We start from the raw sequence: 26,724 nt of genomic DNA, 5'->3' as shown, positions 1-26,724 counted from the left end.
GATTATCCACTTCATTAGCCTTTAGTAAATCTAAATTTACTAATCTTTTAATGGCTTTTGAATTTACATGTCCCAATCTACAATGCCACAAATTTGAAGACTCGGTCAAATAAGAGGAAGTAGATGCTTTATTATTATTAGCCAATGGTTTTGCAACGCTGCGAGTTGCTACACTAAGCTTGAAAAGCCCATCGATTACATAACCTTTTCCGAGGGATTTTCCAAACTTATACAAGACAAACCTATCAGACTCAAATACAAGTTTAAACCCTTATTAACTAGTATTGATCCTGACACTAGGTTCTTGCGGATGTCTGGGACATGCAACACATCCTTCAAAGTGATTGTGACGCCAGACGTCATCATGAGAATCACGTTGCCAAAGCCGAGGACTTCGGAAGATGCTTGATTCCCCATGTTGATCTTCCTCCCTTCAGCAGCAGTGTAGGAGGCAAACTTGCTCCTATCTGAGCAGACATGAGCAGTAGCGCCGGTGTCGATGTACCAGCCACCCTTGTTATCCACAAGGTTAACCTCTTCGGTGACCACAACAATGAGGTCGTTTTCATCCCAGTCCTTGAACTCCTTCTCAACGACGTGGGCTGCCGGCTTCTTCTTCTTGCTGCGGCAGTCTTTAGCAAAGTGGCCTGGTTTGCCCTTAGCCTTTTGATCACTTTTGCGCACGTCGGCCTCAATGCGCAATTTCACGATCAAGTCTTCAAGGGTCATCTGCTTTCGCTTGTGCTTGAGATAACTCTTGAAGTCCTTCCAACTTGGAGGGAGCTTGTCAATGATCGTGCACCTTAGGAACTTATCGGGCAAGGTCATCCCTTCAGTCACTAAGGAGTGGATGATCATTTGGAGCTCTTGGACTTGCTCCATGATAGGTCGAGAGTCGACCATTTTGTAGTCCATAAACTTGGACGCTACGACCTGTTCAGTCCCTGCAGCATTATCTATGCTATATTTCTTTTCTAGACTTTCCCACATTTGTTTAGATGTGGTTACATTGGAGTATACATTGTACAAACTATCATCTAATGCACTTAGAATGAAATTTTTACAAAGATAATCTCATTTTCTCCAAGCTTCGTAGTCCGCCATGACTTCGAGCCTAGTCTCTTGGTCACTTGGCGCTGGCGGCTCGTTTTCCGTGAGGAAGTTGGCGACGCCCAATGTTGTCAAGTAGAACAACATCTTCTGGTACCACCGCTTGAAGTCAGATCCTCCAAACTTTGGTGGCTTCTCGGCGGGTGGCATCATTCTTGGTGCCATAGGTGCCGCACTTGGTCCATTGAAGGAACCAATTTCGTTGCCCCCGAAGGAGCCAACAACTTGGTTGGGCATAGAGCCCCCCATGTTCGTGTTGGGCATAGTGCCCCCCACATTCGTGTTGATCCCGGAAGATCCAACACCAGTATTGAGCCCGAATGCACCAACACTCGATCCATTAAAGGATCCGAAGGAACCACTAAAAGTGGAACCAGCCGAACCACCAAAGGTGGAACCAGTGGACGCCCCGAAGGGGTTGTCCCAAACCCAAGGGACAGTGGATGAGGCAGCTGGGAAGCCGGAGGTTGGCATCATCGAGGGAATCGATGAAGTGTTGACCGGTCCAGTGGTCGCCATGGTGGAGGGAATGGCGGAGGTGGTGGTGGCAGCAGCAGTGTTGGATTCCGTCGACATCTCCAGCAAAGGTTTAAGTTTCGAAAGTTTTTAGTTCAGTTTAAAAGGTCCAAATCCCTTCAAAGGCAAGTTATCTCGTCTTGCGATTGTTGGTTTCTGGATTACAAGAGATAAGAGCCGGGCGTAATACAACCCAAAAGAAGGAATACAAAAGAGGAAACTGAACTAGAATGAGATTACAAATGTAAAAACGAAACAGTAACCGTGAAAAATGTTTGAGCCGAGTCGAGGAGGCCTCTTCCCACAAGACGAGATACGCCCCGGTAGTGCTCTTTGGTTTGGCGTGTCGTCCCCAAAGGTAAAACGGCTACGTCTCTATTGATGCAGCACCGCAATCAGTAGAGCTTCGGCGAACTGGATGTAGGAGAGGGCAGAGCTTCGACAGAAAGACAATGCAGAGAGGGAGAGAGCTTATGCTGTAACCGCCGACGGTTACGAGCGTGTGGCAGGAGTGTGCCATCCGTGTGTGGAGCGTGTGGATTTCTCACGTGGCAGCCGTGACTGTGCCTCGCTTGACGACGTGTCAAGCCACTTGGATTGCTGACTCGGTGGTGGTCCAAAAAGAATAGTTTGGGCCAAGCCCCAAGCCCCAAGCCCAAAGACCAATTGCCAAGATCCAAGTCCAAGTCCAAGATCAAGATCGAGATCGAGATCGAGATCGAGATCGGGATCGGGCCCGGGCCCGCGGCCCGCGAGCGCGAGCTCGAGCACGAGCACGGGCTCGGGCTCGGGCGGGCGGGCGGCGCGCGCGTGTGCGCGCGTGTGGGCTCTTTCACCCATCTTGGTCCACTATAATTATTAAGTAACATAAAGTCACTTAATTTATACACATTAAAATATGTGTTAATCCTCCAATGTGGGATAATTAACACTAGTTAATTATTCCCTAAGCTCCAACTCCAAGCTTTAATTAAAAGCTAATTATGCCCAACTTTAATCCACTATTTCTCACTCACCGGAAATCGGATTTGAGAAAGTGAATATACTGCATTTATCTACGTAAAATGTAGATCGACGCTATGTCATTTAATTTCACAAAATTAAATGTCTCGTCACATTTATTATTTGGTCAAAATCCATTGACCGGGCATATTTAATACCATGATTTCTACAATAAAAATAGTAGTATCAACATTTCGTGTGCTTCGTGCGCTTCGAGGTCGAGCTCGAGCTGGACCGGACACCGCCGGCTCACCTTTCCTCGTCTTTGACGACCTCCCAAACATCGACATATTTGAATTGTTTGCCGGTGTCGTCGAAGTACACTCGCAAAGCCGACATCGGAATGTCGGCTCCCGTGGCTCTGCTTTGGTAATGAGCCGCTTCATTCTTGTGGAGCATCTTATATGTGCGGCGGCGGGACCCCTTCGGCTTAATCTCGTGGTAGGCCTCGGTGACCTTCTCCTAGAAGCACTTCCGGGATTGTTGATTCCCGACGATGGGATCGTACGAGACTCTGATCCAGGCGTTGTACACCGCCAGCGTTTCTTTGGGGCCGTACGGATGCCGGCCTAGATCCTCCTCCTCCTCCACGTCCGCCTCCGCCTCCGCCCTGGAGCTTCCACCGCCTCGGCCTCCTCCCCCGCCTCGGCCTCCTCCACCGCCTCGGCCTTCTTCCGGAGAGGGATCAACGGAAGAATCCTCTCGAATATGAGATAATCCCTGCGAATACCTCAGGGCGGAGGGACGGGCGTATGCATCTACATCAAAATGGGGTGGCTGGTACCCCCCGGCGTCGACGAACCGGAACCACCACCGAGGACATTGTACATGCCCCTCAGTCGCCGAACGCGTTGATGTCGAACCCGCCGGAGCCGCCACCGCCACCGCCAGAGTTTCCGTCGCCGGACATTTTGCGATGAGAGGTTAGATGAAAATTGGAGAGGAAATGGAGATGATTTGGGAAGAATAGATGTGTATTTGTGTGTGAAATAAGGATGAATTAGGAGTATTTATAGAGTAAAAAAATAAAAAAAAATGAAAAAACGGTAATATAACGATAATATTACCGTTTTTCATTTTTTTATTTAATTCAAATTTTTTATTTTAAAAATGAAGTATTGCGTCAGCGTGACGATGCCCACTCGTGAGCTGGCGAGTGGGCGTCACGCATGGCGCCGGAGCGCGCCACGTCGCCTCGGCGCGTGGCGAGACGTCTCGCCATTCGTCACGGGCTGGGGACGAGACGGAGCGCTGCAACGCGTCACGCCGCCGTCTCGCCCCTTCGTGACGGAATACGGGGCCCGCGTGAGCGGGTGGCCTAATTTTGAGAATTGAAGCGCGACAGAGTACTTAAATAATTTTGTATACATATAGAAAGCGGGTTGTGCGAGCAGCCCCTAATTGAAGTTGGCGCTAGGGTTTCATTTTGTTATCCTCTCCGTCCCTCACTCCCCACTCTGCTTCTTCACATTTTCAGAGGTAATTTCTCTTAATTCTTCGGATTCTTACCCATTTTTGGCATGTGGATTTCAGTTTTCCAGTTGTTTTAGCTTTTGATTTAGCTTTTTTTTTTGTAAATCTGTAGAGCGTTTTCTACTTTTGAACCCTGCTCATACTTTCCTGATCGGAAATCCTTATATTCGTTATCCTCACTGTTGGCGCTGAGCGATTAATTTTCATTTCCAGCTGAATCAGAAATTTTTGGCATGATTTGTTTATTTCTCGTCAGAGGTGATAGTCTCTAGTTTTGATTGTTCTTTCGGGTTTATTGTATCTTTCTTTTGAAATTTTTTTAATCGTGATAGAGATGCCATTGTTTAGCTGAAAGATGTGGAATTTATTTTTCTAATGGTTAGTTTTGCACATAGTTTTTGTTTATGCTGAATTGCTGTCGAAATAAGAGGCCTTTGGATGAATTTGCTTGGCGATTTTGTTTTGGTATGTTGTAATCATTTTCTTCAACTCTCTATGCTGCAGATGAATGTCGAAAAATTAATGAAGATGGCCGGTTCGGTCAGAACTGGTGGGAAGGGTACAATGAGAAGGTTCGTTCTTGATAATATGCAGCAAAGTTTTGTTTACAGTTTAGACTAATTTATGTTGTCGAGACAGAACTATGGGTTGCAGAAGAGTAACATCTGTCGTCTTTTCAACTTTGCTTTGTTTCTGTTTGTGTTTCTAATGAATGTGCTTTTGTTGGTCTGCAGAAAGAAGAAGGCTGTACACAAGACGACCACCACAGATGACAAGAGACTTCAAAGTACGTTAAAGAGAATTGGAGTGAATTCCATACCTGCAATCGAGGAAGTCAATATTTTCAAGGAAGATGTGGTTATACAATTTGTCAACCCGAAAGGTATGAGCTACTCGCATTTAAATTTTGTGCTATGCTCTCGCATTCTCATCTTTATATGCTCTTTTAACTTTTTGTCTAATTTTTTTTTTGTTTTTTCAGTGCAAGCATCTGTTGCAGCCAACACCTGGGTTGTTAGTGGCACTCCTCAGAACAAGAGTATGTTTATCTCTGTTTACTCGAAACCTACTTTTTATAGCTGATAAGGTTGAATTGAAATTAAGGTTTAAACATCATTTGTTTACTGGTAGCATTACAAATAGGACATCATGCACTTCTCATTGATCATCTCATTTTCTTTCGTGATGCTTATAATTTGTTGCTCTCCACTTGTTTGTGTTCAACTCAAAATATTTGTTATCTCATCGAAAGCTTGCTTTGTTCAACATTTGTCTACTAATTTCAAGTATATAAGAAGCTGGACTCATTGTAATTCTTTTATGGTTCTTTCAGAATTGCAAGACATTCTTCCTCAAATTATCAACCAGTTGGGTAAGTGTAGTAATTCCTTTCTTTTGCCACCTTATGATATCTGATTTTTTGCAACAAGCTCTACTGAAAACAACTTAATGTATGTAATTATCAGGTCCGGATAACTTGGAGAATTTGAAAAAGTTAGCAGAACAATTCCAGAAGCAGGCACCGGCTGCTAGCTCTGGTGCAGCAGAAGACGATGATGACGATGTACCAGAACTCGTAGCTGGTGAGACCTTTGAAGCTGCTGCGGAGGAAGGACAGACCCAGACCTCCTAAGGATTATGTTTTCCAGTTTTGAATCGTTGCGTTATATTTTCCTTGTTTCCTTTGTCTATGTCAACGATTAATAACTCCTCAACTGCTTTCTCTTTGGTGATTGGCTTTATATTTTGCAGTAGAAGTAAATGAGACTCTTTGCAGAAGTCTTTCTATTAACTTTATATCATTTCTTATCGTAAAAAATACTCTCTTTCAACCAAGAATGTATAACATTGAGTATGATCGATTTTATTACCTCGTCAAAATACCCTCTCACAATACTCATTGAAGTTTTTATTACTTATTTTAAGATTGAGTTTAAATTAAGAGAAATGTTATGTTGCATAACTTATATGATCACCATTCAATCCACTTCATTTTATTACTCCATTACTATTATTGTAGTAATACCTTAAAAATATTAGTATTAGTTTAATTTATTTTACAAATTACATAAAAAATAAAGCTCAATTTGTTCATATTCTCAATAACTTCAAATAAATGAGTAAAACAAAGCAAGCTTCCATTTTTTTTGGTAATGAAAAGCAGGCTATGCCCGAGAAACAAAGCAAACTACCGGTGGTAAGAAACATCTATTCTATCATGAAGTAGCCAACTGCTCAAACCGAAAGGCAAAGCCTCTAGAACATGTACAGGATAGAAAAACTGCTGAGATCAAAAGCACAACATATTCTACTGAGCTACAGTGAGCTAGTTCACCAGCTTTGGGAAGTTCAAAAGAGGGGCATAACAATTTACAACGATATAAGATTTGAGTAGAGACAAAAATGGCAGGTCGCAATACCTTTTTCCTTAACTTTTGTGATGTTTCTGCAGTTGTACATACACACTACTCCTGATCCCAATAGTTTCTGAGCTGCGACATGTGCAGAAGAAGCTCGTCTCTGCCTAAACCCGTCACGCTGCTCGTCATAATCCATGGAGGGTGTTGCCGATAGCTTTCTCTGATCAGCTGTTGAAAATCTTTAATGTTTTCATCAAGCCTCTTAGCTTTGCCTCCTTTTGCTTTGTCACACTTTGTGAAAACGAATGTCATAGGTATCTACAAACGACACACCAACAGAGTTTTAGCTCTTTGAAATTATAGGAGAGCAGAATTCACTGTCAAAACTACATACATTGTTTCGCCCGAGCCAGTTTGCACAATCAAGATCAATTTTCTGAGGCGGAACGCTAGCATCAACCAGAAGGAGAACGGAGACCAGGGTATCACGATTCAAAAAGTAACCTTTGGTAAAAGACGACCAATCCATTCTAGCAGACTCGGGGGCATTAGCAAATCTGCAGGTGAAATAAGATGACACTTAGGTTGAAGGCCTAAACTCTAAACAATAGTCATCACACGATGTGCTTGAATTGTAACACTGTTATTCTAGCTAAATCATCATACACATCAAAGAAAACCGAATGAGGTATGTACCAGACAATTTTACATACATATGTAAGTTTCTAGGAAACGATCCATATTATGGTAAAGCGTAGTATAACATCCAGTACCAAACACAACAACCTCAAAACAAGTATATTGGCATCAAGGAAAATCATTAGCAATATCTTGGTCCAGGCATCTTACTTTCAGAAAAGTAGCATTCAACTCTCCAATCGTGAATGATGCTTCTTGCATTTACTCAGTTACTTAGTTATATTGCCATCACAACTCCTAAAACTTAACCAGCTAAACAGCTCTGCCATCAAGATACAAATATACTACAGGGAAACCGTGCTGCTTGCCGCCATATAGAGCAATCCCTTGTACCCAACAGGCAACAAGTCAACAACTTCATCGATATAGAATCCCTAAAACTAACAAGCATCACCTACTTAAAAATCTGATGTATAGGACACTATTAAAACAGATTGCAAGCAAGGGAATTCATTTCATATTTTCACCTATATAGAATCCCTATAACAAATATGTTCTTCAGAATCACTAACTTAAAACTCTATTGTCAAATACACCATTAAAACTCGGATTGCGAGCAAGAGAATTCATATCATACTTTCATCTACATAGAATCCCTAAAGCTAATATGTTCCTCAAGATGACCTTCTCATCCAACAACCCTGCTTATAACTCTGATCTCCAATACAACATTAAAATTCGGATTGCGAGCAAGAGGATCTAACTTAATTCCCACTAACGTTTCAACTACTCACAGCAAAAATCACTGCAAACAATGAACAATAGAACAAACAAGCTCCCAACTAGCCCTAGAGTCCTCGACATCGAAATGCAATGAAGATAAAACAGAAGGCAACGAAGATCTCACCCGTATCCAGGCAAATCCACAATGTACCAGCTCTTATTCACCAAGAAATGATTAATCAACTGAGTCTTCCCTTCAAAATCCATCCACACTAAAATCAACAATTTACCCCCAATCACACAAACAAAACAACCAACCAACACATAAATCCAAAACCTGGCTTCTTAGAAGTGAGCGCGACTTCCTTTTTCCGAACCAACGAGTTAATAAGCGAAGACTTTCCGACGTTGGAGCGGCCGAGCATTGCGAACTCGGGCCTCTCATCTCTAGGGCAATCCTTGGGGCGATTGCTGCTCTTCACGAAATCGACCTGCTTGATTTTGGCGTCGCCGGCGTAGGGCCCCAGCACGATGTTGGAGCCAGGGAGGACTTTTTCCTCTGTGATTTCGTCCAGCTCCACTCCGGGGGGTATGAATAGGACGGTGCGTGCGAAGGCGGCGGATTCGGAGGATTGGGGGTTTGTCTTCTGAGAAATGGAGGCGCGGAGGGAGAGGGAAATTGGAAGGGTGTTTGGAGATGGGAAGGTGCGGAGGGATGGGAAATTGGGGCTCAGCAACCGGTGCCGTAGTTGCAGTAGCATTTTGGCGGCGCCGGCGAGAGTTTGCCAAATTCCAAACTAATTCTCGGAAGAAGAAACGACTGAAGAAGAGAATGCCAGACAAGAAGATAAAAAAACTGATATAATTTGATATAAAAAAATAGATTTATTATCTTAAAATATGGGGGTAATTAACTGATTCATACAAAATGTTTAATTTTTGTTTCATACTATAAAATGTTCAAAGTTTAGTTTGCATAAATAAATAAATAATTCTTATTTGTGCTTTAGTGGACGTAGTTAACTCTTTACTTAAATATATACTACTACAGAGCCTCAAACAACAATTATAAAAATATTTTATACTTCACATAAACTACAACACATAAACTACAAGTTAACGGCATCTAAATAAAATTAACAAAACATTTTAAAATGAAACACGAGAGAAAGTTTTTATATCAATATAAAATAAAGCAATTGTGCATTTATTTATCCTAAAATATGCATCAATTTTTTAAAAATACATGCATATTTTCGCTGATTCGAGTTTTTTGAAATATCTCAAATATATTAATTGATGTTTTTTGAAATATCTCAAATATATTAATTGATACATTCCCTGACATGATTTTACTAATTTATTATTTATCTTATTTTATTATTTTTTTACTTAATTAACAAAACAATAATATAACAATGCATAAAATCAGAAAATGCTCCAATTTAAGTGGAACCGAAATAATATAGCTATAAAAAAAACTAGGCTCAACCTTGAAAATGGGCACAGCTAGAAAACTCTAATGAAAAACACTATCTTGCTGAAAATTTTTGTAGTGTGTGAAATGTGTGTAGTGTGTATATTATGTGTGTATAGTATGTGTGTTTTGTGTGAAGTGTGTGTGAGTGTGTATATTATGTGTGTAAAGTGTGTATGCACAAATTATTCAAATTCAATTTCTTAGAGTATCAATTACTTCACTTTATCAAACATAGAATTTGGAATTGAATTAGAATTCAATTTTTTCCAATTCAATTCCATAGAATTCCAATTCGAATTCAATTCCAATTCCAATTCCAATTTCGTGTAGCAAACGGAGCCTAATGAAAAACACAATCTTGCTGAAGATTGAATTGGAGTTAAAGTTCATGAAATCTAATTAATGATAACTTTAGATTATTTTAATCTCAAGCTACAACACAATCTAACATCATACAACCAGTGTTTTCTCTTCAAAGGACTTGTTCATACATAATCAACAAAAGATTACCTCATCTATCTATACATCAACATACATAACATTGCTCCTTTTGCCCTCCTATCATCATCTGAAAGGTTCGATCGGTTCGGATTCCTGGAGCATGGCTGCAGCCTCGAAGCACTCCAGAGCCGTGGCGCTGCTTTCGCTCTTGTAGATGAGGCCGAGATTGTACCATGCTGTATGGTTGCTTCTGTCGAGCCGCAAAGCATCAGTGAGGAAGCTTTTTGCCACAGCCACGGACTGCTCGCTGAGCTGTCTCACAATAACCGCGGTGGATATCAAGCTCTGGATGTGATTAGGGTCGATGTCTAGTGCCTTCTCGAACGACTTCAGAGCCTCCTTCTGCATGCCTTTCGCCTCGTAGAGTAAACCTGTAAACCAATCACAACATCATCATCTCTTGTTGTATGAACTCGAGAATAAGCCTGATCTACCTGCAGAATGCAATCTTGAGGCCGAATGAGGATTGATGGCTTCAGATTTCGAGAGACATATCTCAGCGTCTCGCCACTGTGATAAACTGGCGTAGACGTTTGCAAGGTCGTGCCACGTCTCCAGTTCTAAGCTCGTGATGCTCTGCCTGTCCTGTGAACAGAAGTGGATTACGATCTAGACGTTTTTCCCCTGAATTTATGTATAGCATCAAAGCGAAACGAAACGAAACACGTACTTGTAAGAGCAGTTTGTGGACTTGGAAGCTCTTTCGCTGCACTTGAAGAACAGCAAGGAGTTTCGTATACGTTTCAACCGCATCAGTTAAATGGCCTTGCACGATTTGCAGTTTAGCCTTGGTTCGCAGCAGTCCTGGGTGATCCCACTTTCCTGCTTCGTCCAGAGCAGCATCGAGCATGATCTCTGCATCTACGTATCGTTTCTGAGCAGACAAAATCCGAACAAGGAGAATCCAGCACTTGATATTCGAGCCACCTTCGAGTGCCAGCAACTGCTTCGTGTAATAAAGAGCAGCATCCAGTTTTCTCTGCTCAGCATTTTCGAGACTAAGAGAAAGAAGGATGTTGGGGTTCATCCCTCTCGTCATCTTTTGAGCCGTTTCAAGCGCCTCCAGCGCCTCTGATTGCAGCGAGATCCTCTGGGCATCCGACCCCATTCCTCTAGATTGGGCGGAAAGAGAGAGGCCTAACAAGTGATTTGCAACACTAGCTCTCTCGTGGCATTTTTCAGATGGAACGAGCAGTTTATGGATATACTGCATCCCTTCTTCGAGGAAACTGGAGTTCTCTGTGCAAATCTTCGAAGCCAACAGCAGTTCAAATTCGCAACTAAAACGATTCTCTCTGTTATTCAAAAGGTTTCGTAACAAATTTAGGGCGATGGAGTCATCGCCTTCTGCATGGTAGCAGAGGGCTAGAGAAGTGTACTTTTCTCTTCTTTCGATGAACCCTGGATGCAAATCTTCGATTTGGCAGGTGAGCGACCTGCATTCGCCTGCTATTGACAAGGCGAAACCAAGGTGATATATGATCGAAGGGTCCCATCCGACCCTCTTCAGAAAAATCTTTTTGAGGATCAGTAGTAGCAAGAGAACAGCTTCTTCAACATTGTTTCTCGGTATGTAAGAGTCATCCATCTGTGAACGAAGATTCGGAGCACTTGCATCGTGACCACTGTAAAGAAGAAACACGGCAAAATCCTTTTCTATCCTCGTTCTGGTTTCCACATCGAGATCCCACTGATAGAGTAGGGCTCTTCTGTAGGATAATATTGCTTCTTGGGGGCCGAACGCGAGCTTCCACAGATCAGGAAGTAACTCCACAGCCTTGTTTAACGTTTCCAGCAATTTGCAGTCGGAAGCAAACTTTTCTGGCAAGCCTTCCGGTATTGCAGATTCGAAAGTGTCTAATATTGCACTGCACGTTTGAGCGGCTTCTGCAGAAAATGCACACTCCAACTTATGAAACAGACACATCAACGTTTGCTCCGTTCACAAATTGTGTCCATATGCTCATAGACGCACACAAACATAAACACGATAAAAAGAGAGAGAGAGTGAAAATCTCAAACAAATACCTTTGTACCTTCCAAGAACCTGGAGTGATTTGGCTTTGAGGAAAATTGCTTCGACAAGCAAACTTACAGCGTGCATAGACATCGGTGGAGTACCGTTGCTCTGAGAATGGCGTCTCGGAAGCTCACATCTTCTAACTATAGTGGCCTTTATTCTAGGAATTACAGCAGCAACATCAATCCCTTCAAAAACAGTAAGTGCAGCTTCAACATTTCCCTTTTGATACTCAAGCCGTCCCAACAAAGCTCTCGCTTCCTAGTTAGGAACATAAATATTCAGTTCGGATATGTAAACGCAAACTCCAACAATTATTGTTCTCGAAATCAAGATATCTTATATATGTGCAGCAAAGCCACAGTCACAAACCTCATAATTCAAGAAGCCACTCTCACGGAGTGATGACTCCGCCTCTTCTATGTTACTAGTGTCAGCTCTCGTGTCAGCATCTCCAGCTCGCGAAGAGAATCCACTGGCTGAATAGTCACGAGTTGCCAGTGACTCCGATGAAGCAGGGATGCCTTCGTCTGCTTGAAGTTGCTCGCTGGAGCAAATGCATTTCATCATCTTCCCCAATTTCGAACGCAACTGATTCTTTTGCTTGTAAAGCCAATACTTAATGCTCATCCCTTCTCAGCAAAATTAAATCATTCCTTAATCAAAAAGCATGTTTACACCAACAATAAATGAGTCACTTCAAACATGCCATTGCTAAGCCTTCATTCAAATTTCTCATGAAAACAGCCAATAAAAAACTAATCTTTCCAAACAAACAACACTCTTACTCTCTCTCACACACAAACTTTACCAACCACTCTAACCAAGAATGCCCAAAACAAGAAATGCATCCATCACTAAACATGTTTGCATAATCAAGCAACCTTTTTGATGGTTGACTACTGAAACATAATTTTCCAGAATCCAGCTAATAAAGCAACAAATTCACACCAAAATAGACAACAAAAGCATCCAAGAAGAAAGGGGAGGTGAAAGGATTTTACACGGCCAAAATTCACCAAACATCCAGGTAGATTTAGCACCAGACAAAAACCCACAAAAAGAAGTCAAAAAATGCAACTTTTGACAGATAAAAAGGGGTGAAGAAATAGGCAAACCCCATCATATCATATCCTTCAGTGTGAACGCAAGAAGCAGTTTAAACCCTTTGTGAAAATGCAGACAAACACACAAACATTATTTAAATGAAAGCAGAAATCACTAAAAAAGGAAGGACCTTTGGCTTGGTGAAAGGCATGGGCAGAGGCAGAGCCCACAACATGTAAAATCCATTGCACTCAATTTTTTTTCCCTCTCCAGCAATAAAAGAGCTTTCTTGGTTTTACAGGATAAAATTAACCAAGAATCCAAAGCTGAGCTACTTTTTTGTTCTTTTATTTTATTTTTAATTGGAGGCTTGTTTTGAAGTGTGTCAAATGTCCAAGAAAAGTGGTTCAAAAGTCAGAGGAGGAAATGTTATAGGTGGGATTATCTAAGAACATTAAATATAATATCAGAACAAACTGAATCTTCCCTTTCAGGGCAGTGGAGCATTTAATTCCAAAAGACTATTTTATTTAACTAGGGAAGACGAAGTAGTACATGAATTTCTGGCGTGGACCGATATGATTTCTTTATTTTAGGTGAATTACGCCATTTATATTCAAATAGTGGTCTTTACTACTACTATTTCCTAACAACATAATTTGCTTGTCATTTGATAGGCTCACAAAAATTAATATATTTTCGTTAACAAACAATATATTTAATTTATTTATTTATCACATTTACCATATAGTCCGTCATTTTCTTCACATACATTATCACTTAAGTGAGGCATTTCCTTGTCAGTTCACCACACTTATCAAAACTAATGTGTCTATTTCTTGGAAATTGAGGTAATATAGCTAAATATTAGGCGTAAGAACATAAAGCGTAATGATCTCTGTTTCATTTGACTATATTTTCGAATGACATGAAATATTAAGTGAAATTGTTAAGCATATTAAAGTACTATCAAGGAAAAATTAGTTGAGTATTTTAATAAATAGATTGAAGATATAAATTTTTGTTAAATTTGAAAATAAGACATCTTGATTGGAACAAAATTTGAAAAAAAAAGTCGACGTCTTGAATGAGTATTCAAGACGGACTCATTCAAGACGGATCAAGTATAAAATAAATAAAATTTAACATAATTTTAAGGATGATTAGATACAAAAATATTTGTCTGCCGTATCAAAATAAAGGCCAGTAAAGATAAAAATTTGATAAGAATGAACTTGTTCTAATAATAATACTAATTAAATCATGTCTTTGATTTTGACATGTATACCAATAATCTTAAAGAACTTGAATTTGTTTTTCAAATTCATAGAATCATAGTAAGTCAAGTCAACTTGTATATTTCTGTAAATATATTTGCAATCCAAAATTGACATAGCATTTGAATTCGAGCAATAATTCAAACGTCATCTATTAAAATTTCAAAATTTTAAAAAATAAATAAATAAAACCAGCAAACACATCCCTGTTTTCTCCATTCACAAAAATCTCAATCCTTCACTGAAGCAGTGTAACATTAATGCAAATAACATACTGGTCTTTACACATTTGTTGCAATTTTTTTCTTAGCCACTAAAATGAATGAAGTGAATGTTTTGCCCAGCAATGCACTGCAGCAAATGGCAATATGTATATGACTAAACAAATAAAGAAATAAAGGTGAGAGAGAGAGAGAGATGGACATGGAATATATCGATGACTTTACTGTTCTGCCCAGCAATGCACTGCAGCAAATGGGATTTGGGATCCCAAGCCATGAGCATGTGTGAGATAGGCTAAGACGGCCAATAGCCTCCATCCCGCGTTCTTGGTCTCCGAACAAAACTGTGTAGTGCTACGATGTTTCCACTATTTCCTTTTCCCTGTGCCAATAGTCAACAGCTCGAAGCTTCTGAGAGTTTCATCTCGATCGCCTCCTCTTGTAGCACCAGCACGGGTGAAGGAGGACGTTTTGGACTCGAATCCAGGCTGTAGTCTTTGAGTGGTTGTCAGGCGGCCGCCAGAAGTGCTGGGTCGGCCGCTTGATGCCACTGCCCTCTTTGAGGTGCTAGGCCGGGATATTCGCCCTTTTTCAGTATCAGCTTGCTGAGTGAGGGATCAACAACAGATCGTTAAATAAAACGAAAACAGATGGAAAGAGATAAATGAGCTGGATAATTTTCATGGATTATTTGTGCCTACCACTTCTTTAGATGATGGAACATCGTCTGAAGATTTGTGCCTCGAGTGATCTCCATGACTAGCGCCGTTTCTTCTGGAGAATGCTTCAACAGCACCAGAAAGTCTCTCTCGAACTTCTTGTTTCACTATCATCAATTTTTGGAAGCTATTCATCAGCCAAGGAGTATGATCGCGTTGATTTCAATTCAAACATCTAGCTACATTCGTGATGGGTGTGGGGCTATAATCAGCAACTATTTTAGGGTTGATTGCCAAACAATGCACAGCCTTTCGGCCAACTGTAATTTAGAAACGACTTCTGAGACGCTTCAATAAGGGAGGTTTTGTTTAATTGTCATGGGGATGGGGATGATCTGTCCATGTGATTAGGCCTATGGACTAAGCAATGTCAGGGTCTATGAGCACAAGACTCGATTTTCTTTTTTCAACTAATTGATATTTGTATTAGGCCTATAGTTTTAATTTAGGCATGTCACGAAACATGAGGTGATCGAAAGCCCTTACAGACCTGGTGTCCGTTCCAATCTTTCTGAAGATGGTCCAGCATTTGTAGGTGGTCTTCCGGTTGGCTGCAGACAGAAAGAAATCAATTAAGAATTCGAGCTACTATCGCTGTAAATTAGCTTCTTGCAGGAAAAAAATGTCGTAGAGAATACTTACTCGTGATCGAGAGCTGGATCCGATTTGTGGGTATTTCAATATGGTCCAGTCAAACACATAATCAAACTGATAACCTGCTCCATTAGTATAGTCATCAACAGAGAATCTTAACAGCAGATAATATTCAATCCCCAGAGCATAAAGGTCATATTACCTTCTCGAAGAAATAGGTCTCGGAAAATTCTTTTTAGGTATGAATAATCAGGCTTGTCTTCAAATCTCAATGATCGACAATAATGAAAATATGAGAGAAACTCGGATGGGTAAGATTTACAAAGCACCTGCCAAAAAAATACACATAATCAGATAAATTCACTTTTAGGACAAAAGCGATAAAGTTAACCAGGTTTAACAAGGCGCCATACTTCCATCGGTGTATGCATCTTCTTCTCACTGATTCTATCGTATTTCTGCTTCTTTGTGCCAGCTTTCAGTCCTTGCCAGGGAAGACTACAAAATAAATTTCAACAAAAAAAAGTTAGGATTGTGTTTGGTGACTGGCAAAAGAAGAATGATTGAAAATCCAAAAAGCTGTTCTTCTCAACCTTCCCCGGAGAAAATACATGAGAACATAGCCAAGAGACTCTAAATCATCCCTTCTACTTTGCTCTGTAGCAAGAAATCAGATACGGAATTTAAGTAAAACGAAGATGTCCTCGAACTTTCTTCGTATACTCTTCCAAAAATAAAAATAAGTGAAAAGCAGGATGGTATGTAATTGTGGACTCCACTCACCAATTCCAAGATGAGTGTTAACACTAGCATAACGAGCTGTGCCGGTAAGATTTTTGTTTTCCCTGTACAACAGAGAGAGAGGAACCATTCATTGATCTTTACAGAATACCAACCCCTACATGCCACACTTTACAAGCCAAAAGGCGAAGAAATACAAATTTATTTTCTTTATGCTATCTTACAAATACAGTGCCTTGAGAGCCATACGAAAAAATCCTTATTCATGGAGAACCTTCAAACATTGTTTGAAAAGGCCAATAATGAAGATAAAATAAATTAACAGACAGATGTTTACTTAAGAAGTACGCCACAGGCAGAATTGAGCATCAACTACAAAGCTCTAAACAATCCTACTCGTCCAACCAAGTAATTGACATTTCTCTTTCTTCAACTTGAGCAAATAGGGGTGCTTTGTATGCAAGTGAGAGGAAAGTTAAATTAGACAAACGAGAAATGTTGATCAAGTAGTAAACACCTGTATGGTATGTGCCGGTGAGTGTGAAGATCTCTGTATTTCTTTGCAAGTCCATAGTCAATAATGTATACCTGTTACAAAGGTAACAATGCGTCGAGTTACAGCAGGCTCAAGTCATGCAAGATTCTATCATTGCTTCTTCAGCCTTTTTACTCAAATGGGCAGACTAACTTGAATAGAGTAATAGCTAAACAGCTATGCAAATTCAACCAAAAATAAAACCATCACTACCTGATTCGCTTTGCGTCCCAAGCCCATTAAAAAGTTATCTGGCTTTATATCACGGTGAAGAAAACCTCTCGAGTGCATGAACTCCACTCTATTAATCTAAGATTAAAGCGAGGTGGTGACCATAAGAACAGCTGAAAACAACCTGATAAAAACAGTTCTGCAATGATTCAAACTTACCAATTGATCAGCAAGCATGAGAACTGTTTTCAGGGACAATTTCCTATTGCAATAGTTAAACAAATCTTCCAAGCTTGGCCCAAGAAGATCAATAACCATGGCATTGTACTCTCCTTCAACTCCAAACCATCTAAGCTCCGGAACCCCAGCTTCATAAAACAAACTACAGATTAATGAACTTGCTTTTAAGCTATCACACCACCAAGAACTAACCACGGGAAAAACTCACTTCCGCCACGAAGAAGCATATACAACTTCGATTCATAATAAAGCTGCGGGTGTTTCGTCTTAACAGATTCCTGAAATATACATGAAATAGATCAAAGATACATCAAACTTCAAAGAGTATACTAAATGCCATTCGAGCATAGACAATCTAAATTGAAATTTATAGGATAGAAGCACATTTAAAAATACAAATCATTGATCATATTCTAAATTTATAAGGCATCTCCTTTAAAAGGAAAAATTACTCACCAGCTTCACGGCAACTTCTTCGCCAGTTTGTGTATGTGTTCCTGAAAGAAAAATGCAAAATATAACAATGTTAATGTTATAAACTTACAAAGCCAATCAACATTAAGCAAAAGAATGAATTTGTATTAAAGAAAATATTAAGAAATTACCTAAATAAAGCTCCCCAAAAGATCCCCCACCAATCTTCCTCCCCAGCTTAAACTTTCCCCCAATGACATGATCCATTCTTGATTTTCCAAATGATCAATTGAAAAACGAAACGAACAAATAGAGGCAATCAAGAAATCTCAGGCCTTTACAATCAAAACGAAGAAAATCTCAAGTTTCAGTGCAATTCCGTTCAGATCCATTTCAAACCCAACGGAATTCATTCAAAAAATGCACCCACTAGATGATTTTCCAAGAATGTGAGATGAGAATCAAATGGATGGGTTGAATCAAAAAATTAAGGGGCTAAAAAAGGATCAGAAAAGCCATGAAAAAAAGAGAGTGTTTTCTACATATTCCGATAAAGAAAGTCAACATCAGGGACTATGAAGACGGAAAATGGCTGGAATTCGTTTTGCATGGAAAAAATTGATGACGGAAAATTGATTTATTTTGGAGGAAGCAATAAATGTTGGGTGGAAATGGGATGTGGCGTGTGTAAATTTAGGGGAAATGCACTATTAAAAGGGGAATTGGAAATGGGAGGTGGGGAATGAGAGAAGGTGAAGAGGGAAACAACAGAGCAATGACACAGGTGATGAAGGAGAACAAAATCTGTCTGGGAATATAATACTACTAAAACATTTAGTGTTTTTTATAAAGTAAATTAATTTAATTTCCCATTTCAATAGTTCTCGAATAATTTAAGTACTTTCATTTAATTTGGAAATTATATTTCGAACTTTAAAAGTACTAGTAGTAATATAATAAGACTAAAGAGGTAGTCCCTTCATTTCGGGATAGTCGGGTCACTTCATTTTCTTCCCTCATTTTGAAAAAATTATATTAATAAATAGTTAAAATGAAGAAAATTAAAATAAGAAGAGAATAATATTGATAATACTCTTCTCTACACTCCGTCTCATTGAAGATGACCCACTTTCTTTTTTGGTTTGTCCCAATCAAGATGACCACATTACATAAAATAGAAACACATTTATCTCCATTTTATTCTCTCTCTTACTTTACTCGCTTCTCTTAACACACAAAATATAACTGCATAAAATTTCATGCCATCCAAGGAAGGGGTCATCTTCCTTAGAACGAAAGGATATCATTTTTTCAAAATGGGGGTAGAAAATGAAATACTCAAATACTAGGAAACTGAGGGAGTAACACTTTATATGAGTAGTATTATTCTCTTATAAAATAAACTTTGTAGATTGTGTATATGTTAGGTTAAAGATTTCGGACTGGATTTAATATTCCATGTTTGGAAATAACTTGTTCAAGGTTCTTCATTTTGTATGAATTTTCAATGTATTATTCAGTGTGAATAAAAAACTATACTACTATTAACCATCTATTTAAATAAATATAAATATAAAAAAAGTAAGCATGTATTATTAATTTAAACGGCTTGAATGAATGCTAATTTCAATATTCTGTTTGTATAACCTTGTGTATTAGTAACTTTTAATCGGTATGTAACCTCAATTTCTGATATTTCACCCATGCAAGCGGTGCTATATATCCAAGGTTACGATTTTATACATTTAAAAAAAAACTTTTACATTATGAATAAAATGCCATGCGTTGATTACTAATAACAAAAATTTATACCATGTTTAAAAAGCGGTTACAGTTTACTAATAGAAATAATACATTGAGCCAATGTCTATTTCGAATTATGTAACTCCAAACAACATTTTAATGCTATTTCAAGAACGTTGAATAAGCAAAAGTACGACACACATTCATATTCTAAAAATATTGTACAAAAAAAATCCAATTAACTTCAAAACTAGAATGGACATTATTGAGTTCTAGTGTACCACTTGTTGGGGTATGAAATCATAAAAAAAACCGATGATGAATTGATGATATTTGTCCCAATACTTCAAAAACCGATGATGATATTTGTCCCAATATCATTTGGTCAAGAATCTTGAAATTTAATTTATAGCCCAAATCTGTATTTTGTTGTGGAAAATTCAAGCTGATAATTCAACACCAATGTTCTCATTTTCATTTGTTCAACTAAATCGACAACGAATCCAACAATTACACTGACCAACGACAGTGAAAATATAAATTACACATATCATCTATGAAAAAAAGGCTATATACAACCAAGGGCATAATTTACACAGCCTCACATATACATATGGGGAAACCTGCCTTCACAGCACAACCAGATGAAAACAGCCCCACAACAAATTCTAACATTTGAAACGAATTGTAAACCTCGTTTTTAAAGCTTTACTAGAGTAGTCGTCAGATGTATCAACATTTGTCGAATATTAGGATTCGCCTGGTTTCGAGACTTCTGCATTCTCAGGTAACAAATTTAGAAAGCTTCCCAGTGCAGATTGATTGGATTCCGAATCTGACTCCTCATCTGTCAAAGGTGGTAATAGGATTATAACAATGGAGAGAATGATTGCTCGAACAGTAACGGAGAGAAGATGAAAAGAATTGTACTGAAGAGGGATTTGACGGTAGGTCTTTTGGGTTTGGTGCTCTTCTTCCTCAGTTCGGCTGGCAATAGAAAGAACGGAAGTAATGCATTAGTCTACAATTGTTAATTCCATATTCAAGGAAAGAAACAACACAAGGTAATACATGTGTAATGATAATTCAACATGATAACAAGAGTGAAATGGCATATGCATTTATAATTGGTTTAAGAGTTTTAAGAGTAAGGGTTGATGGATGATAATAAGAAGGGATGTTACCCACTTGGTCTGAAACAATCCTAGTGGGCTAATCGTTCGTGCCAATCAGGCTAGAATATTTTGGGCAAGACCCTGAACCTTGTTTTTTCTGTGTTGTGTAAATTGCCTATTGATGATCTCATAAACACTGCTGCTATCTTATTTTTGATGAATAAAAGCAGAAAAGACTCACCACCATCAATTTCGGACATAAATAGAAATATTGGTAAAAAATAGAAGAGAGACAGCATACCTACGCCAGGAACCTCGTGTTCATTCACAATTTCAAAGTTTTTGTAAGTATAGCCCATGAAGTTTACATCCTTGGAAGGCAGCATCTGCATCATGAAAGATAAATTCATACTGTCACTAACTATAGAGCAGGTTGAGTTCTTGATTTTAGTAGCAAAAGGGGAGTCCAAAGAGTTGGTGGAGAAAATCAACATCACAGAAATTTAAATTGAACTGCTAGAAACAGTTGTTCATAGCGGGATTCACTAACCTTCCTCCAGGGACCTGATTTTGTGCTTGATGTGACTTGATTATCAGACTGCAAAAGACAGTAGTATTACAACACAGGAAAATAACAAAAGCTTAACTACTACATGAGTGAATAATAAAACCTCGTCAAACTTCTCAAAGTTTTGAGTGTCCAGTTCACCATTAACTTCTGGAATGAATGCTGCTTTCATTTCATATAACTTGTCCCACTCAATGCCCTTGAACCATCGGTGAGCCTGGGAAGGCCATGAAGAAGTTCACTTGATAGTTTGTGATATTACAATTAAATATTATATGAACTTAGACACATCATAAGCACCTTTATTTCATCAGCTCCCCTTGTCCCAAGCCTTTTCTCTACATTACATAACAGTTTACATATAAGATCCTTTGCTTCTGGTGATATCTTTGCCTCTTCAGGGAACTTAAGATGAGTTCTCCAGTTCACAATCTACACCGGAAATAAAAGAGAAACCCTCGAGATCAAGACACTGATCAAGCAGATAAAGTAATATACAAAAGTGATGATGCTGTATGAACTTATGCAGCTGGAAATGGCAGACGTTGGTTTCGGATGTGATATTCTGATTCCACAAAGTAATTAAAATACAGAGTGGCAACTGCTCAGACAATATTTACCTTTCTGCATGTTGACATTGGCTCATCTGAATAAAATGGTGGATATCCTACCAGCATCTCATACATGATAGCACCAAGGGACCACCTACCACAAACAAATTTTCCAGATAGAATTAACTTGAAAAACAAATGTTGCAAGAAGAAAAGGAACACAATAGATAAGCAAACATACCAATCACATTCCATTCCATATCCTTTCTTAAGCAGAACTTCTGGAGCAATATAATCAGGCGTGCCAACAGTTGAATAAGCCTACAGAAAAATACATAAGGAGATTCAAGCACAACTGAATTCAAGCCACAGAGTACGCAACTATTGTCAGAGATTTAGTTTATGAGCGGAAGGAGTCTCACATTAGGGCGCACACAGATTTTATTAGTTTACTTCTTTACTCGTCAAGTTTTGTTGTTTAGTTTGATTAGGATTAGTATTCAGGCCTTGGGCATTTTGCACCCAGGCTGAATTGAATAAAAGGGTCTCAACCATTTAGCGAAAGGACTGAGACATGGACTGAGAGATGCAATCAGCAACATTTCAATATTCAGAAAAGTGGGAGGGAAGATCTATCACTACATCTTCCATATACTACGTATAAACTTTATTACATGATTTCCGTCATTCCAGCTAGGTTTACACGTGTTATTTATGCAAATTATTTGGGAAAGGTAATTTATAATCTTTTAAATGGAGTATGATAAATTAGAATGAAGAAAGATTGATAAACAATTCCAGCTTTTTACACTCAATTATTGTGGACAAAGAGATGCTTTATAGAATGGCGAGAATCTTTCGCTTTCATCGTTACAAGACTATAGATGCCCTCAACTGGGAAATAAAGATGGGATGGAACCATATTGTGATAGGATTCTTACCAGCATCCTCCTATTCCTCTGCCAGTGTTGTAGTTGCTCTTGTTGAGTGCGCTTTGGTGCTGCAGGGCGGCCATCACTTTGAAGAGATCCACTGTAGTTATTTCCTACAGTAAAATCTTTTTCTTGAATATTACTGCAATCTAGAGGTTTACATAATCCAAAATCTGACAGCTTCATGTGCCCATGTCGGTCAAGAAGCAAGTTATCAGGCTTGATATCTCTGCAAGTATAATTAATATTAAATATCATAATAAGTAGCCATAGAACCATACAAAAATTATCACAAACCTATGAACATAATTATGCTTGTGAATAGACCCAATTGCGAGTACTGTTTCCCCAACATAAAATCTGGCTTCATCTTCTGTTAATATGTCTTTACGCATCAGCAGAGTCATCATGTCACCACCAGGCAGGTATTCCATTATTAGGTATAGATACTCTTCATCTTGGAAAGAACAATAAAGCTTGACAATGCAATTGCTGTCAACTTCTGCAAGTAGGTTCCTTTCTGCTTTAACATGTTCCACCTAAACAAACAGAACAAGAATAAGCAATAGCAGTTAGGCCACAAATCATCTTAGAAAATTGCCAACTTTTTTATGGTAAAATACTGATTACTACCTGACCCCTACGAAGCATTTCTGACTTCTTAAGCTTTTTCATGGCATATACATGGCCAGTTGATTTCTCCCGGCATAATCTAACCTGCATCAGGACACATTTCAAGTTGGATATCATGCAAAAGAAATACTAAAACTATTGTTATCAATATTAGCATCTTAGCTGGACAGAAACAACACCCTATTTCTGCCTATTGAAGAATACTACATAACTGATCTAGTTTGACATGCCAGAGATGGGGGAGAATTTCCACCAAGCAGGAGCAACTTTTTTTTTTGGTAATTGCAACACTATTTAAAGACAGTGGACTTGAACTAAAACCTTTGGACCCAGGCATTAACTACTCAACCGCTAGGTCAACACACACAAACACAGAAGTAGCAACTTCTAATGGCACATACTGTAGGTACTCATACTTCTTTTGCTGTTTTATTTATGGAGTAATCAAGCAAATATTGTTCAATGGGCATCTAAAACCTGACAGCTATTTTAAGTGGCTTATGTCATCCTTCTATATGAACCAATCAACAAAACATATGATGCAATAAAGATTTCTACCATTTTTCATGAAAAGTTATACAAATAGTAGCTCAGAGAGAGAGAGATAACCTCCCCAAAAGCACCCTTTCCGATCATTGTTAATGGCTCAAAATCATCAGCACCCATTTTATGCCTTTGAAGGCGCATGTATTCTGTTTCTTTTTTCTCAAGATGTTTCAAAAGGTTGTTTTGCTCTTCTTCAGTTACTTCAGCATCAGCCAGCTTTCTCTCCAGTACATTACGCCTGCAAAAACACAAAATTATTAGTTAAAGGTTGTAATACAGAAAAATAAAGATCCATCACAACTATTTATTCAGTAAGAAATACTAATAGATTTGCAACAACGTAAGAAAACTAAGGATTGTGAAATATTTTCATAGTTAAAGGTGACAGTAGGGGATACTGCAGCATGAAACATAGTTTAAGTGATAAAATGGACAAAATGAACAGATTTTAACCTAACTAATTCTTCATCTTTTAATGGACAATATATGTTGCTAAAGGGCATTCTTACCAAAACAACTATATATATTATACTGTCCCTGAAGGGCACAAGGATATAAAGCGAAAAGGTTAATACTTTGAAAGACTATCAGCATGGAAAATCTCGATAAAATTCAATCACGAAACACTCATCCTGAAAATACTTAATAAGAAATGGAGGAGCTTCGGTCAGGCTGTTGACCAGTTAGTTTAGTGAAGATCATAAAAAAGTGACTTTCTGAAACAAAAATCTCCACGGCCAATCAACTGAGAGAAAAGAAATATTACCGCTCTCTCCGTTCCTCCAGACTCTTCATCTGCTCCTTGTAGTGTTTTTCGATATATTGCTTCGCAGCAGCTACTTTCTGCTGAGTAGCATTTGAAGGAGTTTCATCATTCAATGGTGTTTTTGAACCTTCTTTCCCGTATGGTGTGGGTTCCGTCTTCTTGTTTGAAGTCTTATGTTTCTCTTTTGGACGGAATTTCCCGAACCAACGCTTAGCAGATTCCATCTATCTTAACCCTCTCTGTCAGAGTCGTGTAACAGCTACAAACCTAATGTGCTATATAGTTCTATTTACTCGACAGCAAGCTTCCAAATCATCAGTTACGGATTCGAATTCTAAAGAGTATAGGCCTCTTTATCAGAATCGTGTACCAGCTACAAACCTAATGGGTTATATATTTCTATTTACTTGACAGTAAGCTTCCAAATCGTCAGTTACGGAATCGAATCCTCAGATCACAGACAGAAACCATAACCATTAGCGCGCTGCATAGAGAAACAAATTAAACATAATCAATCGAAAAGGTAAACTCTATTCTCTATAAGTAAAAAAAAATCCTTTCCGGTCAGTCATCAAATCAAAATAATGAATAAAAGGGATGAAAAATTCAGCTGATTATAAATCACTCGTTTAAAAACAAATCCATATTTTTGGAAAACTTGCCTATTTTACTTTAAGCAAAAATCTCCACAATTAAAGTAAAATCCAACTGGTAAATGAGCCAAATACACCTAAGAAAAGAAAATTTGATCGGAAGTAAAAAGAAATAAAAAAAATAACTAAAAAGAGTTGCAAATAGATTAATTTTACTGGCATCAGATAGAAAGAGGAGTGAGAAGTCAAAAAATTTATTGCGTATCACATAAAACTGCAAAATAACCAAATGACCAAACGCAGCAACTGCCCCCACTGGCCACTACTGTACAGACTACCAATATGGAAAAGGATCTTCAACAATCGCACAAAATAACTAAAATTTCAAAATACAAATAGTTATATATCTCTGAACTCAGTATTCAAAATGCATAGAAGTTCAACCACGAGCATCATAATCGAACGCATCAACCGATCCTACACCACGATTTTTCCCTGAAATCGTGATTCCCCAGCAACAGATTCAAGGACTCTTTACCTGAAAATTCAATCCAGAAAATCGTGCACCGCGTGACTCCGTCGTCAACCGCATCAAAACAAGCAAGCGAAAATTGGCTCCGTGCGGACCATAAATTGCTTGAAAAACTGGAAAAAACACCACCAACAGAAAAGTGAAGTTGAAACCCTAACTTTCTAGTTGGTTGAAGAAGAAGCATAAGACTGTGATGGAAACTTTAAGCTGTGGTGGTGGCATCATTCGCCATTAAAAGTTCTAGAGAGAGAAAGAGAAGAGAGATGTATTCTTTCTTTTTAGGATAAATACATTTTCAAACATAAAAAATGTAGTTGTTCAAATACACAAAAACACAATTTTTACAAGAAATAACAACAAAGAAAAAAAGATTGAAAAAGATTGAAAAAAAGAAAGAGAGAGAAGTTTTACCGTGAGAAGTGGAGCTCTTGGTTCACTGTATCTTTGAAGAATGTCAAGAGTTGGTTACGAGAGTTGAGGAGTTTTTATCTAGAATTTTGATTTTTTTTTATTTAGTTGACGAGTTACATGCCACATAACGGAGTTAATAGTGCTATAGTAACGGTTTGTATTTAAATTAAACATCGACTACTAATTATGTAAACTTGAAACTTTTTGTATTAAATTGAAATAAGTGTAAAACATTATGTATGGAAATTATATTTACCCCTTCTTTTTACCCTTTCTCTTATATCTTTGTTTAATTGCTTTTTTTGACCCCAATAAACAAACAAAATTATCTTTTCCTGTTTAATTTTTTCTCTTTTGTTTTTTGCATTTTCGTCAAAACTTTAATATATTTTCTAGCTAGTATTAAAAAGAGATATAAATGCTAGTCTATACTTATTTTATTGATTTTTGCTAGTAGGAGTAGTATTTCTTTGTTGGTATTTTTCAACTAAGAGCACTAAGGCCATCGGCAATGCTGTCTCTTATCCGTCTCTTAACCGTCTCATTTCTTA

At 38.5% G+C, this 26,724-nt stretch overlaps 5 protein-coding genes across 8 annotated transcripts; 1 reads left to right on the top strand and 4 right to left on the bottom strand.

Annotated features, from left to right (window-relative positions):
• The first annotated feature begins 4,004 nt into the window (after positions 1 to 4,004).
• LOC121775332 (nascent polypeptide-associated complex subunit beta-like) lies at positions 4,005 to 5,937 on the top strand. Of its 2 annotated transcripts, XM_042172409.1 has the most exons (7): positions 4,005 to 4,107; positions 4,214 to 4,359; positions 4,606 to 4,673; positions 4,836 to 4,984; positions 5,084 to 5,140; positions 5,435 to 5,473; positions 5,568 to 5,937. In XM_042172409.1, the coding sequence occupies exons 3-7, from the start codon at positions 4,606 to 4,608 to the stop codon at positions 5,732 to 5,734; spliced, it is 480 nt and encodes a 159-aa protein (XP_042028343.1). In that variant the 5' UTR covers positions 4,005 to 4,107; positions 4,214 to 4,359; the 3' UTR covers positions 5,735 to 5,937. The 2 variants fall into 2 exon arrangements, with proteins under 2 accessions (XP_042028343.1, XP_042028342.1); XM_042172408.1 differs by lacking the exon at positions 4,214 to 4,359 and having other exon boundaries at positions 4,006 to 4,107.
• A 281-nt stretch (positions 5,938 to 6,218) lies between these two features.
• LOC121775331 (GTP-binding protein At2g22870-like) lies at positions 6,219 to 8,688 on the bottom strand. The gene is made up of 4 exons (XM_042172407.1): positions 8,161 to 8,688; positions 8,008 to 8,077; positions 6,856 to 7,018; positions 6,219 to 6,779 (listed from the first exon to the last, which is right to left on the bottom strand). The coding sequence occupies exons 1-4, from the start codon at positions 8,582 to 8,584 to the stop codon at positions 6,567 to 6,569; spliced, it is 870 nt and encodes a 289-aa protein (XP_042028341.1). The 5' UTR covers positions 8,585 to 8,688; the 3' UTR covers positions 6,219 to 6,566.
• A 1,000-nt stretch (positions 8,689 to 9,688) lies between these two features.
• Positions 9,689 to 13,304, bottom strand: LOC121775176 (protein NPGR2-like). 3 transcript variants are annotated; one of them, XM_042172186.1, is made up of 6 exons: positions 13,062 to 13,304; positions 12,197 to 12,480; positions 11,833 to 12,085; positions 10,475 to 11,691; positions 10,239 to 10,389; positions 9,689 to 10,175 (listed from the first exon to the last, which is right to left on the bottom strand). In XM_042172186.1, exons 2-6 carry the CDS (start codon positions 12,452 to 12,454, stop codon positions 9,868 to 9,870), a joined length of 2,187 nt encoding a protein of 728 aa, XP_042028120.1. In that variant the 5' UTR covers positions 12,455 to 12,480; positions 13,062 to 13,304; the 3' UTR covers positions 9,689 to 9,867. The 3 variants fall into 3 exon arrangements, with proteins under 3 accessions (XP_042028120.1, XP_042028119.1, XP_042028118.1); XM_042172185.1 differs by having other exon boundaries at positions 12,197 to 12,456; XM_042172184.1 differs by lacking the exon at positions 13,062 to 13,304 and adding an exon at positions 12,829 to 13,054 and having other exon boundaries at positions 12,197 to 12,456.
• A 1,030-nt stretch (positions 13,305 to 14,334) lies between these two features.
• LOC121775208 (casein kinase 1-like protein 10) lies at positions 14,335 to 18,582 on the bottom strand. Its single transcript, XM_042172241.1, has 14 exons — positions 17,975 to 18,582; positions 17,826 to 17,866; positions 17,578 to 17,647; positions 17,349 to 17,497; positions 17,172 to 17,267; positions 16,941 to 17,011; positions 16,466 to 16,527; positions 16,276 to 16,339; positions 16,096 to 16,180; positions 15,885 to 16,011; positions 15,731 to 15,804; positions 15,579 to 15,639; positions 15,071 to 15,195; positions 14,335 to 14,974 (listed from the first exon to the last, which is right to left on the bottom strand). Exons 1-14 carry the CDS (start codon positions 18,048 to 18,050, stop codon positions 14,738 to 14,740), a joined length of 1,338 nt encoding a protein of 445 aa, XP_042028175.1. The 5' UTR covers positions 18,051 to 18,582; the 3' UTR covers positions 14,335 to 14,737.
• Positions 18,583 to 19,975: 1,393 nt separating this feature from the next.
• Positions 19,976 to 26,058, bottom strand: LOC121775081 (serine/threonine-protein kinase tricornered-like). Its single transcript, XM_042172050.1, has 14 exons — positions 25,769 to 26,058; positions 24,638 to 25,121; positions 23,935 to 24,109; positions 23,326 to 23,409; positions 22,990 to 23,231; positions 22,702 to 22,921; positions 22,002 to 22,081; positions 21,830 to 21,914; positions 21,510 to 21,641; positions 21,313 to 21,426; positions 21,192 to 21,239; positions 20,943 to 21,027; positions 20,457 to 20,513; positions 19,976 to 20,373 (listed from the first exon to the last, which is right to left on the bottom strand). The coding sequence occupies exons 2-14, from the start codon at positions 24,859 to 24,861 to the stop codon at positions 20,276 to 20,278; spliced, it is 1,644 nt and encodes a 547-aa protein (XP_042027984.1). The 5' UTR covers positions 24,862 to 25,121; positions 25,769 to 26,058; the 3' UTR covers positions 19,976 to 20,275.
• Between the last annotated feature and the right edge of the window lie 666 nt (positions 26,059 to 26,724).

Source organism: Salvia splendens, chromosome 17, assembly GCF_004379255.2.
Source record: "Salvia splendens isolate huo1 chromosome 17, SspV2, whole genome shotgun sequence".
Lineage (NCBI taxonomy): Eukaryota > Viridiplantae > Streptophyta > Magnoliopsida > Lamiales > Lamiaceae > Salvia > Salvia splendens.
Note: the sequence above shows the minus strand (reverse complement) of the source record. Positions and strands in the feature narration are given on the sequence as shown.

What these genes read in the sequence shown, in the direction of transcription:
- LOC121775331 (XM_042172407.1), bottom strand. Translation starts at nt 8,584, where the DNA reads ATGCTACTGCAACTACGGCACCGGTTGCTGAGCCCCAATTTCCCATCC. An exon ending in GCTCACTTCTAAGAAGCCAG is followed by an intron (nt 8,078 to 8,160) that starts GTTTTGGATTTA and finishes TGGATTTTGAAG; the next exon opens with GGAAGACTCAGTTGATTAAT. An exon ending in GTGGATTTGCCTGGATACGG is followed by an intron (nt 7,019 to 8,007) that starts GTGAGATCTTCG and finishes TTTCACCTGCAG; the next exon opens with ATTTGCTAATGCCCCCGAGT.
- LOC121775332 (XM_042172409.1), top strand. Translation starts at nt 4,606, where the DNA reads ATGAATGTCGAAAAATTAATGAAGATGGCCGGTTCGGTCAGAACTGGT. An exon ending in ACAATTTGTCAACCCGAAAG is followed by an intron (nt 4,985 to 5,083) that starts GTATGAGCTACT and finishes TTGTTTTTTCAG; the next exon opens with TGCAAGCATCTGTTGCAGCC. An exon ending in TCAAATTATCAACCAGTTGG is followed by an intron (nt 5,474 to 5,567) that starts GTAAGTGTAGTA and finishes TGTAATTATCAG; the next exon opens with GTCCGGATAACTTGGAGAAT.
- LOC121775081 (XM_042172050.1), bottom strand. Translation starts at nt 24,861, where the DNA reads ATGGAATCTGCTAAGCGTTGGTTCGGGAAATTCCGTCCAAAAGAGAAA. An exon ending in AAGCATAATTATGTTCATAG is followed by an intron (nt 22,922 to 22,989) that starts GTTTGTGATAAT and finishes TTATACTTGCAG; the next exon opens with AGATATCAAGCCTGATAACT. An exon ending in TACCGTCAAATCCCTCTTCA is followed by an intron (nt 20,374 to 20,456) that starts GTACAATTCTTT and finishes CACCTTTGACAG; the next exon opens with ATGAGGAGTCAGATTCGGAA.
- LOC121775208 (XM_042172241.1), bottom strand. Translation starts at nt 18,050, where the DNA reads ATGGATCATGTCATTGGGGGAAAGTTTAAGCTGGGGAGGAAGATTGGT. An exon ending in TGGGACGCAAAGCGAATCAG is followed by an intron (nt 17,012 to 17,171) that starts GTAGTGATGGTT and finishes CCTTTGTAACAG; the next exon opens with GTATACATTATTGACTATGG. An exon ending in AAGATTGGAACGGACACCAG is followed by an intron (nt 15,196 to 15,578) that starts GTCTGTAAGGGC and finishes AATTGATGATAG; the next exon opens with TGAAACAAGAAGTTCGAGAG.
- LOC121775176 (XM_042172184.1), bottom strand. Translation starts at nt 12,850, where the DNA reads ATGTTTGGTGAATTTTGGCCGT. An exon ending in GTGGCTTCTTGAATTATGAG is followed by an intron (nt 12,086 to 12,196) that starts GTTTGTGACTGT and finishes GTTCCTAACTAG; the next exon opens with GAAGCGAGAGCTTTGTTGGG. An exon ending in TCCACAAACTGCTCTTACAA is followed by an intron (nt 10,390 to 10,474) that starts GTACGTGTTTCG and finishes TTCTGTTCACAG; the next exon opens with GACAGGCAGAGCATCACGAG.